This window comes from Theropithecus gelada, chromosome 4 (assembly GCF_003255815.1).
Source record: "Theropithecus gelada isolate Dixy chromosome 4, Tgel_1.0, whole genome shotgun sequence".
Lineage (NCBI taxonomy): Eukaryota > Metazoa > Chordata > Mammalia > Primates > Cercopithecidae > Theropithecus > Theropithecus gelada.
In genome coordinates this window covers 150,290,051-150,302,167 of record NC_037671.1, presented here as the reverse complement: position 1 = coordinate 150,302,167, position 12,117 = coordinate 150,290,051, and the positions used below count along the sequence as shown (strand labels likewise).

General features: G+C 39.1%; 1 protein-coding gene across 4 annotated transcripts in view; it reads right to left on the bottom strand.

Moving 5' to 3' along the window:
• Positions 1-6,571: 6,571 nt before the first annotated feature.
• Positions 6,572-12,117, bottom strand: part of HEY2 (hes related family bHLH transcription factor with YRPW motif 2) — a 28,665-nt gene continuing 23,119 nt past the window's right edge. For all 4 annotated transcript variants that reach the window (XM_025383032.1, XM_025383031.1, XM_025383033.1 and 1 more), the window contains exon 5: positions 6,572-8,707. In XM_025383032.1, the coding sequence (XP_025238817.1) occupies positions 8,022-8,707 (686 nt within the window). In that variant the 3' untranslated portion in view covers positions 6,572-8,021. The remainder of the gene's footprint in view (positions 8,708-12,117) is intronic.

Here is a 12,117-nt window from a genome sequence, read left to right as displayed (position 1 = left end):
TCAAGATGCATCAGGTCTGTCTGATTTCAAAACCTGTTCCTCTAGTCTTTATACTTATTATATTATTTGAAGAGTTGAGATATTTTATAATGACTTATAAATATCAAATAGAGATAAATTCACTAGAATTATAAATATGGAGTTCAAGTTGTTCATAAGTGGTTTATAAACTTATAAGTATTTATAAGTGGTCTGATGAATTAGCACCAAGAATTTTAAGAAGCTCCTACATCTTAAACAAAATTGCTTAGAAAACTTGATTTAAGTAATTAAACATGCATTTTCCTAGATATGGCTGTGAAGTTGTATTATTAAGCAAACAACTTCCCTGTTAATGTCTTTACTGTATCAGTAGAAAACACACTTACGCAATTTTTTTTTTTTTTTTTTTTTTTTTTTGAGATGGAGTCTCACTCTGTTGCCCAGGTTGGAGTGTGGTGGCGCAATCTCAGTTCACTGCAACCTCCACCTCCCAGATTCAAGCGATTCTCCTGCCTCAGCCTCCCAAGTAGCTGGGACTACAGGCGCCTGCCACCACGCCTGGCTAATTTTTGTACTTTTAGTAGAGATGGGTTTTCACCGTGTTAGCCAGGATGGTCTCAAACTCCTGACCTTGTGATCTGTCCACCTCGGCCTCCCTAAGTGCTAGGAATACAGGCGTGAGCCACTGTGCCCAGCCAGAATTTTAACTCTTACACTATACATTTAAGCATAACAAACAAATAACTTTCACCACTTGTCTCACTGTGTCATATCCTAAAGACAAACAATTTATCAACTTTGTTTCTTCTTTTGTCCAAGCTCCTGATATCCAGAGCAAAGGGATTGTCTTGTCTGCTGCATCTTGGTGTTTGGAGAAGTGGCTAAATGCATTTATATTGAATTATTGTTCCTGTGTTGTTTTGACTGTGGCTCCCACTCTTGGGAATCCTTGGGGTTTGAGGATCACATCAAAAAAGTATCTCTGGTATGAGAAATGGTCAGTGTGGCCAGATAATTCATGGGTTGAGCGCTGAGACTCGTTTCCCATGATCGTCTTGGTCAGGAGGCACTTGGTGTTTTAAGCCTGTTCTCTTGATGCAACACATATGCCTTAAATCTGTTAATGATTTAGTAGTGATGGACTTATGAATATATTTCACATGGGCCCAACGGCCTCTCCAGCTTCCTTCCAAGTATCAGTAAAAGATGTGTGTTACCACAGGCAAGGCTTGTCCACTGAGCTTGGCCATACCCTCATCTCCCTTAGCTGATGGGTCACCAGCTTGCACAGGTCTTTTTGGTTTTTGTTTTTGAGATGGAATCTCCCTCTGTGACCCAGGCTGGAGCACAGTGGCACCATCATGGCTCACTGCAGGCTTGAACCCCTGACTCAAATGATCCTCCTGCCTCAGCCTCCCGTGTACTTGGAACTACAGGCACATGTGTGCCTGGCTTGCACATGAGTTTTCATGATGTTACCACACCCAACCATTTGTACTATGTTACGCTTATCTTTTCATTGTCAAAACCATAAAATAAATCTAACAGTGGCTGCTTGTAAGATCAAAATGTGACTGGCTTAGTTCTCATTTAAGAGTGGCTTGTGCCTGTGACAGAAATGTGTTATCATTGAGAGTTAAATATGGTCTATGTGCCTCTGTGTTTTGCCCTCATGACTGCAAACACATCTCCGTCAACTTGGTAGGTCCCCAAAGAAGCCAATTTGATGCAGTTGCGCTGGGACAGACTGGTTAGGACAGGGAAAGAAGCCAGTCATTGCTGGTGTAGGGGAAAGTCCACTCAAACAGAGCTATGCAAAGCTCAGGTCACATTGTTTTGGTGGAAAAAAAAAGTCTTTAGGTTCTCTGCAATTAAGAAAAAAAGGTTAAAAAAGAAGTGCTGAAAGACCTAGGAAGGTAAATCCTGTTCAGCTTGATAGCTTATAACCAGGAAAGGAGGGGTTAACTCAAGATATTCACTTGTGTTCAGAGTCGTAATTTATCACTGCACTTATACAAGTAAAACATTATGAATAATAGCCATTCTTTGCAAAATACTTTTTCTTCGGCGTGAGAAAATGTGACTTTGTTTTCATTGTAATGAAAACACAAGACTTACAATGCAAACTTGATACAAGAAACTTTAGAGTTAAATGCCAAGGTTATTCAACCTCTTTCTACCCCTTAAAAAAAGCTTATAATACATTCTGTTACATCCATGTCACACTTCATATGCATGAATCTCTTCTTTTCCACACACTAACAGAATGACAATAGAGGTCAAGAAAACCAAATATTTAGTTTACAGAAGGCTAAGAACTTAGAGGCACATAAAAATGTCTCTGGGCATAAGATTTTTGAAAAATTATACACATATTAACTGTTAACTGCTATCAAAAACATTCTTTAACTATAGGCCGAAGAGTTAGGTCAGTTAAAAGACCCTTTCTGATAATGAGAATTATTAAATAATTATTAATGGGTTACTGGACAGGTGTTCATAGGTCAAATGAAGAATTTTGTTTTATGGCAAATGGACCTATGGAGTATAAACATTCAGAATAATCCAGCATTCTCCCTAAACAACAACAACAACAATAACAATTTCTTATCTTTTAGATCCAGTGGAAGATTGGAAATGACTTTTTTTTTTCAAATTCAATTTGCTTAGCACTTTAATACTTCACCATTTTGCCACCTTTGTCAACCACTTTAAGTGAGATTATAGAATTTTCTTTGGTAGCCTTTAAAGAGTAAGTTCATAGATTAAGAAAAGATAGGTGTGACTTGATTGAAAGTTGAGTTAAAACTAGAGAACTGCCAAAATAATTTCCCTTTTATGTTGCATTATAAAGTGGAGTTATTCCTTTTTTCATCCTTTCATATATTAAAATAGTGAGATGGAGTGGTTTTATGATAATACTACAGCTGGATTTACTGTCATCTTTAGTCCAAACTGATCCTAGGGAGGCTGAAATCCTGAGGGAGTCTGAATAATTCTGAGACCAAAAAAGCAATGTCAAAAGTCACAGCCTAGAGGTCAAAAGTATGAATTTAAGTATCAGTTTTCAGATAGTTTAACTCATAGCTCAACCTGCTAGGAATGGCCTTGGATGACTAAGCTTTATTCTCCAATTCCTAATATGTAAGTAAATAAACTATTATTTACTCTACAGGACAGTTATGAGGCTTAAATGAAGAAACAGATGTCAAACACTTAGCATGGGGCTTAGTATAGATAACAACTGACCAATATTAGCAGTTAGTATCATAATTGATTTTCTTTTTCAGACGTGCACCTTACAGTAGGTACTGGTTCCAACAGTCAGAGCAGATTCCCTGACCACTTCCTTTCCTTTCCTTTAAAGTTAGAAGTGAGGGAGCCATGGGAAAAAGCACCACGTGGTGCCTACAGAACCATATCCCGTCTGCCTATGGCCCCTCACGCAAGATTGTCTACGTAAGCTCAGGGGCTTTTTCTTCTTCGTAAGTCTCCCAACCAAGTTCAAAGACTTAGCCTTCCAAATAATATGAACTATAGTCACAGTTTATGATGTCATGTTTGCTGCAATGCTTTGTTGTAGTTGCTGAAATATTCACAGCCTCAGTCAGTGCTTAGACCTTAAAAGAATTATAAGGGGAAGTCAAACTCCATTCTTCAGTAAAATGCAGCAGAACAACTAGAAGCAGTCCCATTGGGCAATAAAAAGTTTAAAAAATGCATCTATTTTTAGACCATTAGGCTTTCAAAGTCAATCAAGATTCTTCGATTTGACTAGGACTCTATCCTATTGAGATATTTTAAATGGAAGCTAAAACAGCCACATTTTCATCTATGTACAACTCTAGCCATGAATTTCTAAAATTGCATTGGAGTACAATGCTGTGTTATTGTATTGCCTAAAATCTGAGATGCATTGAAATTTTTTGTTTTTACATTCTAGTAATTAGGGAGTTTTATCGTCAATGTGTAAAGTTATGTTGTAGTGGTTCTTTTTCTTTAAAAACTTATCTTCAACAATAGTGTATCTCACAACTAATGGAGTCTTAGACTCATGGAAATACGGAATTCTAAAATCATACTGTTTTCTCATGATGTTACTAAGGTGATTAGTCTGACTTTATGATAACTTAATGATTGGCAAAAAGAACAATTTGAATATATAAGAAAGATAATCCAAAAGGCTTCATTATGTTGATAATACATATGCACAGGTGCATAGGAGAGCCATCTCTCTGGTTAATATTTGAACTTTTCCCTAGCTGCTTGGGAGGCTGAGGTGGGAGGATCGCCTGAGCCCGGGAGGTTCAGGCTGCAGTGAGCCATGATCACACCACTGTACTGCAGCCTGGGTGACACAGGGAGACCCTGTCTCAAAATATATATATATATATTTCAACTTTTTAATGTTTCAACATCACTCTTTTAAAGTTCCTTCATATTTCTTCAAAAATGTAACGTCATATTTGTGGTAGTAAAATATCCAAAGAAGAGTAAAAAGCCTCCTCCCCCTAGCTCCCAGAATCTCCTTTTGTCACTCTTAGTGCACCTCCTTCTTTTGAGAATCCCTGTGAATAGCTAGGGTGGCAGTCATACCTATCATTATCAGTCTATAGGATTGTACTTTGATGTGCCACTACACACCATGCAAAACTCAACATATACGGTGCAATGCTGGGCACACAGCAGTTATTTAAAAAAAAAATAGCTTCTGGCTCACTGATGTGAACTTTAAACAAAACTTCTAATTAGTCACGCACATAGCTTTAAACAGTTGGGAAAACACAAATTTCTAAAAGTGTTCCCTTTTACCTTTTATCCTGTTAAAAATCCTTTAATTTTGGGACTTTTACACAAATAAAAGCAACCATCAATAAATCAAACCCTGAAAATTCTTTTTCCCTAAAATAACTTTAAAGGGTATGACTCTTTTTCTATTTTGGTAGCAAACATGAAAATTACCACATCTGAAGGTGGAATACCACCTTCACAGAACACTTGGATGGGAGATGGCAACCTCCGATGGTCAGGTTGATATAAACAGTGATATGTGATGCTAAAAGTCAATCATATGAAACATTGATCATAATTAACTTGAAATGATTGAATTACTGACAATGATTATCTTTAGGAACACTTTCTTATTAACTATGTTGCAAATTCGTTTGCAAATACTTAAGTCAGTGGAATTGAAAAATAATCATCTGACTGGGCATGAAGGCTCATGCCTATAATCCCAGCACTTTGGGAGGCTGAAGTGGGTGGACGAATTGAGTGCAGGAGGTCAAGAGCAGCCCGGGCAATATAGTAGGGCCCTGTCTCTATAAAAAATACAAAAATTAGCCAAGTGTGCTGGTGCATGCCTTTGGTCCCAGCTACTTGGGAGGCTGAGGTGGGAGGATCACCTGCACCTGGGAGATCGAGGCTGCAGTGAGTTATGATCACACCACTGCATTTCAGCCTGGGTGACAGAGTGAGCAGAGACCCTGTCTCAAAAAAGAAAAAAAGAGAAAGAAAAGAAAAAAAGAAAAATAATAATACATATATAACCTGTAATACAAAATGTAAGAAAAATAAAAGGAAAAGAAAGGGAGGGAAGGAAGAAGGAAAGAAATTTATCTTAAAAATATTTAATTCAAATAAATTTTAAATTCCTGATCTCTAAGTTTACATTTCAAAAAAGGAAAAGTTCTCTGAATGCTGACATTACAATAGGCATACATTCAGGTTGTAGATCTTAAAGCAAAAATTATATGGCCGTTGTCCACAAATTGTGATTATAAAGTAAACACCTAAGACAACGAAATCAATTTTCTTATTTGCTATCTCATTCTATTAGAGCCAACTGAAAATATAAGAACCACAGGGCTTATAGACACGAGAAACAAGGTGATTTGCTTTTGCCTCCCCCGACCTTTTCATTACCCACTTACAGACAGAAATTAAACTGCTTGATTTTTTCAAAACCAGAATACTATAAAAGTCCTCCTACTTTTTCCTTTGAACAAATTGATAAAGCATAATAAAAATCACTTTCAGTCTTTTCATGTTGTTTGGCCCAATAGCTTCAGGAGCTCTATGATGGTTTATTTAGGCCTCACTGAAGCAGAGGCAATGCCCATAAAACTTCCACAGCAACGAACAAAATTGTCATTGAAGCACAAGGGATTTATCATTAGGATGTATGTACATACCTATCATGTATGTATGTGACGTCTTTAAAACACTCTACAAATCTTTTTGAACTGCAACATGTATGACATGTTCTAGCTTATTATCCTATATTTGGTATGCCATTTGGAAGTCTTGAATTTGCACTTTCCCAAGAACTGTAGTTAAGAATAAAAGGCAGAGGAAACTGATTATTTCTTGCCTCCAAGTATCTTACCTGCCTATGCTTAGTTTACAAGCTCAGATAAATGTTATTTTCAGGCAAGCTGTGAATTATATCAAATGATTTTGAAAGACGTAAAGAAAAGCCATAGCTTGGATTGTTAGTAAATAAAGACCTCTCTTGAAATTCATGTCGACTTTCCACGTAGAAAGTGGAAGGAAACTTTTCTGCAAAGCAACTCATCCACATAAAAAATAGTCAAAAAGGACTTCATTTAATTAGTGATATGTAAAGACTCTTGCATAGAAAAAGGTTACAAAGTAATGCAAAAAGACTAGGTACAGTAATTTTAAAACAAATATTTAAAAGTAAAATTTTGCATAATGTTTAACATTCTCATGTTTATTGCTTTCTCCACACAGTAGAGAAATGAAGTGCATAATACATGTTGTGTCTCTTATCTTTTAAACATAAACTCTCACATGCTTGATTTCAGCATGAGATTATTTTGTCATTAAACGAAATCAAAAAAACAAAACCACAACCCCATTACATAGCACTAGTTTAGGCATGGGCAAAAATAACTTATGTACATCCCATTGCATACATTCATCTTGCTTTGGGATCAAATGCAATCACTAACTTGACAAAGAGCTTTAAAAATTGTAGCTTTTCTCTTCCCAGTGCTCCCTCCTTGCTTCATCACCTCCAGAAATGTAACTTCTCCCAAAGGGTGACAAGAATAGATGTTGCATTATTAGGAGAAAATGAAGAGGATAAATATATAAAAATAGTCCAAATGAAACTGAATAAATTAAACCAAACTCCTACAAACTGGAGTTTTCAAGTTGGCATGAATTAAATAGCCTCTGGTGGGCACATGGTAGACAACTGCTCATAGGTGCACTATATAAATGTAAGGTTTATATAAAGAAGCACCATATTTTGAGCCATTCAAAAAAAAAAGTGCCTGGGGGCTTGCAGGCAGAGCAGAAATGCTTGTTAATCTGACAACTGATGAAATAATTGCTTATACCAATGCACTGCTAAATGTCACCTCTTGGCATGTCTGTACAGAGAAGGCAAACTAAGGTAAAACTAGATCTTCCAACTTGAAAATTATTTTCAGCAGTCATTTTGACCAATAAAACCTGTTAGTTTCAGCAGAATACTCTTTCTGGCATGGTATTAAAATGTCTGCAGCCTATTGCAAGATTTCTGTCCCGTTCCTTTCTTAACCTATCCTCCACACTTGTCTTTCCTTGTGCAATGTTATATATCCAGAAGAAAACTTCCTAAGCTCAGGCACTTATGAAACATGACTCTCTCACTCTCTCTCTCTGTATTTTCCCATCTAGTCTCCAGATAATTCAGTCAGGGCATTTTTCTTCCCCAATTCAGACATAGTGATGCACTGCTGGATGGTACAGTCCATACATTTTCCAGGAAACTTCTAAATGGTAACAAGTGTGAAGTTTTCAAAAGTTGCGATGTCAGTTACCGAGCTGCCTTAAACCAAACAAAAAAGGGAGAGAGAAAAAAGAGAATACCACATTTCTACTCGTGAGGTTTGTGTCTCAAATAGCTTTATTGTTCCTTTGTGGATCTGTCGGCATCTGTATGGCTACCTTCCGGGTGCAGAGGTTTTAAGCTGACTCTGAAATGGAGGACATTCAGTTACTATTGCAAGAAGTTCAAGAAAAATTTAAAAAGCTCCAACTTCTGTCCCCCAGGGTCGGTAAGGTTTACTGTTTGTTCCACTGCTGGTCTGCTGAGGACTGGACGTGGCTGATACTGACAAGGGCGGGCTGATGGCTGTGGCCGCGGCCACTGCTGCTGCTGCGTTTGGGGGTAGCATGGGGAATGCCCCCGCGAAGGACAGAGGGAAGCTGTGTGCAGCCGCGGTGGCTGCTGCGGCTGCAGCGTGGACGGTGGCAGAGAGGGACAAGAGAGAGGTGGAGAGAGGTGGTACGCAGGGGGCTACACTGCCTGTGGATGGCATTCGGAGGGCTGAATCCGCGTGGGCAAACGTGGCCGTGAGGAGAGCAGAGCCGTGGGCAGGAGGCACTTCTGAAGTTGTGGAGAGGCGACAAGGGGTTGACTCTGAGGCATGGAGGCCGTTGGGCTGGAGCAGGGCTGCGGGCAGGTGGTGGAAGGCGGCGGCCCAGTGATGCGGGTGGAGCGGATGATGGTGGTGGGCCATGGAGGATGTCATGGCCGCCGCCTCCCGCTGGGTGGCGCAAGTGCTGAGATGAGACACGAGCCGCACCCGCAGCGGATCCGAGGAGTCCAGGCCTTCCACCGAGCTCAGGTACCGCGCCACTTCCGTTAGGCACTCTCGGAATCCGATGCTCATGAAGTCCATGGCAAGAGCGTGTGCGTCAAAGTAGCCTAAAAGTGGGTTTGAGCAAAGTAGGGGACAGGAGAGAAATGGGGGGTAGGTAGGGGTGAGAAAATGGTATAGTTAAGAATAACCACCCACTGATGTTCCACTCTGTCCTTCAGAAGACTGAAGTGGAACGATAATCCTTTCTGAAAATATTGCCAGCTATTTATGGTTTTAATTTTGTGCAGAAGTCAAGAAGGTATACTTTGCCACTCACATGTGTCACAACTCTAGCAATGCAATATGCTGCAGTTGTTCTTGCAGCTAAATATCACAGTGGGGAAAAAAATTAAGAACATCTGCGTTTCAAACACTTCCAGAGAAAGAAATGGGGTCTCCCCTTTTGTATTGTGGGATAGTGAAATTCCCCAGGAAACTTTTTCATGGAAATACAGAGTTCCAGTCTCTCTGTCTCTGTCACATGAGTTGGAGATTAAAGGGCTTATCTGAAACATCTTTACTCTCTTGGCATTTTAACAGAGACGCCAAGTGCATCTTAGCAGCTTGAGGACTTTAGAAATGTGCTAGAATCGCAATAAATTCATAACTGCTTCTTGACTCACAATGTTTTTTATCAACAAAGTGAAAACATCTTGTCATAACTTTGTATAAAAAATTTAATGAAAACAAAATGAGTTTTTAAAAAATATTTGGTTTCTTACTTGAAGAGCTTATTTTTCTGTCCGTAATATAAGGCTAAGTTCCTGATATGAAAATACTGTATGTTAACTCCTAGTTTTTCTGAAGTTCAAATATATGTCCTTACATTTTTTTGGCATACACCCCAGAAAAAAATGTATATTAATTTTGTCAGTGTATATGCATGCACTCCTATACCTATGGTTACTACCATAAAAATGGTTAGATCTTGGTCACATTTATCTGAGTGTCTGTCTGAAGACAATACATTAGAATAGAAAACAATAATGTCTAGTTATCAGAGTGCCCATGTAGAGCACAATAATAATCAGACATTTGGGGGAAATGTTGCCTTCTTTGAATGAGTGACACCTGGTATATACAAACAGATTATTTTTCATTTACAACTTTTAAAAAAGTAATTTCTAAATCAAAAGTTTAGTCTATTCATTTTGGGGATGTGTATATACATGAATAAGAAATATCACATTCGAACAAGGTTATTTATTAATTTATTTATGTTTGAGACAAGGTCTCACTCTGTCACCCAGGCTGGAGTGTGGTGGCCCGATCACAGCTCACTGCAGGCTCCATCTCCCGGGGTTAAGTGATCTTCCTGCCTCAGCCTCCTGAGTAGCTGGGACTACAGGCATGTGCCACCACACCTGGCTAATCTGTTTGATTTTTAGTACAGACAAGATCTCGCTATGTTGCCCTGACTGGTCTAGAACTCCTGATCTCAAGCAATCCTCCTGCCTTAGCTTCCCAAAGTGCTGGGATTACAGGTATGAGCCACCACACCCAGCAGTTATTTTTATCTAGAACATTTACTACATTATCTGTTTATGTTTTTGCTGATCAAAGCATTACCTGTTTATTCATCACCTATTAAAAATTTGACTATCTTAATCTGCAATCAAAGAACTTCGGAAATAGTAGTCACATATATCCAAAGTCCTAAAGCTAAAATTCCAACGATTTGGAAGTCCCCAAAAGATATTTGTGGCAAATATATACACTACTAAAACAGAAACAACAATAGTACAAAGCTGAAACCAAGAAAATACCATGAAATATGGAAGATCAGCAGCAAAAACAGTTATCATCCCAGGACTCTGACATAGTTAACAAATAGAGCCTCCTGGATTAGGATGAAAAGCTATTCCTGAAGAAGAGGTATTCATGGAAAGATTTCACATTTTGGTCCTCAGGGTTCTGTAGGGCTTTGTAGACTTCTGACTCTCAAGAGAGAAAGACAGGGGTAATGAATAGAATAGACAGAGTCCAGAAATCCAGAAGGATTTTTAAACTTAGATTATTCTATTAAATCCTCTCTAGATACTATTGTCATACCAAGACAGACTATAAAGGATGAACTGACAGAATTGGAGCCCCAAGAGCTTCTAAGAATTTTCATTACTGATCATGAAGTAATTGAAATTTGTGGTTTGCCTGCTATGTTGTCATATATGGTTGAGCTCTCTGTTGTATCTTAAGGAATATAAATTATGCAATTCCTATCCTATTGTGACTTCAGAGGGAATTGAGGATAAGTAGCTCCCTTTTGTGCATGGATGTTGGGCCAACAATGACATACATGTCCATACCACTCCCTCTATGCCAGCACTATTCTATCAGCCTTAAGTAAATTAACTTGTGACAGCCTTATGAGTTATATAGTATGGAGACTACAACTGTCCTCTTTTTACAGATGATAAAACTGGACCAGCTCCCAGGGGACAGTAATTTACCCAAAGTCACAGAGCTAATCAATAACAGAACCAGTATTTGAAATCAGGCAATCCAGCTACAGATGCGATGCTCTTCACCACTGCACTATGAGGCAATTGGTAGTCTTTTACAATGTTAACCCAAACTGCCAGCTCCCTTCTTTTTTTTCACTTTTTATTTTTGCTGCGATGGAGTTTCACTCTTGTTGCCTAGGCTGGAGTGCAATGGCGCAATCTTGGCTCACCACAACCTCTGCCTCCCGGGTTCAAGCGATTCTCCTGCCTCAGCCTACTGAGTAGCTGGGATTACAGGCATGCGCCACCATGCCCAGCTAATTTTGTATTTTTAGTAGAAACGGGATTTTTCCATGTTGGTCAGGCTGGTCTCAAAACTCTGGACCTCAGGTGATCCGCCCACCTCGGCCTCCCAAAGTGCTGGGATTATAGGCATGAGCCACCACTCCCGGCTGCCAGCTCCCTTCTTGAAGGCCATTCTCCAGTGCAATGACCGCTTCAATGACCTGACAGGAGACGTGGATGGAGCCTACTTGGAAATATCTGTTCACAAACTATTCTGGGACAAATTTTAGGACTGTTCAGGTGGCCAAGAATAGCAACCAAGATGGAACTTAGTTTTTATAATAAAGCCTAAGAACAATATTACTCTTTAGAAGTACGGCTCATGCCAAATATTTGAAACCCTGATAAGAAAACTTAGACTTGTGGCTAACAATGCTAAGGGAAGTAAAGCAATCAAACAAATTTTCTTGTAGCATGACTAATTCAATCAGCATCCTAATATCCTGAGGTAGAGTTGTAGAGACAGCATCATAGGGCTGCAGGGGCCTTTGGTGCTCATGCCGCTAGTGTAGCCTTCAAAGTGCAGCCCAGACTTTTTTCTTAGGTCAGAGGCACAGCAGTGGCCAAGCTACATGGATCATTGGCTTCTGTGATTTAATCCAGTTATCTTTTCTGTTATGTAAGAATGTTTACATTTCATGCCATCATTCAGGATGGTTCCTTGAGAAGGTACAATCTGGGATAAA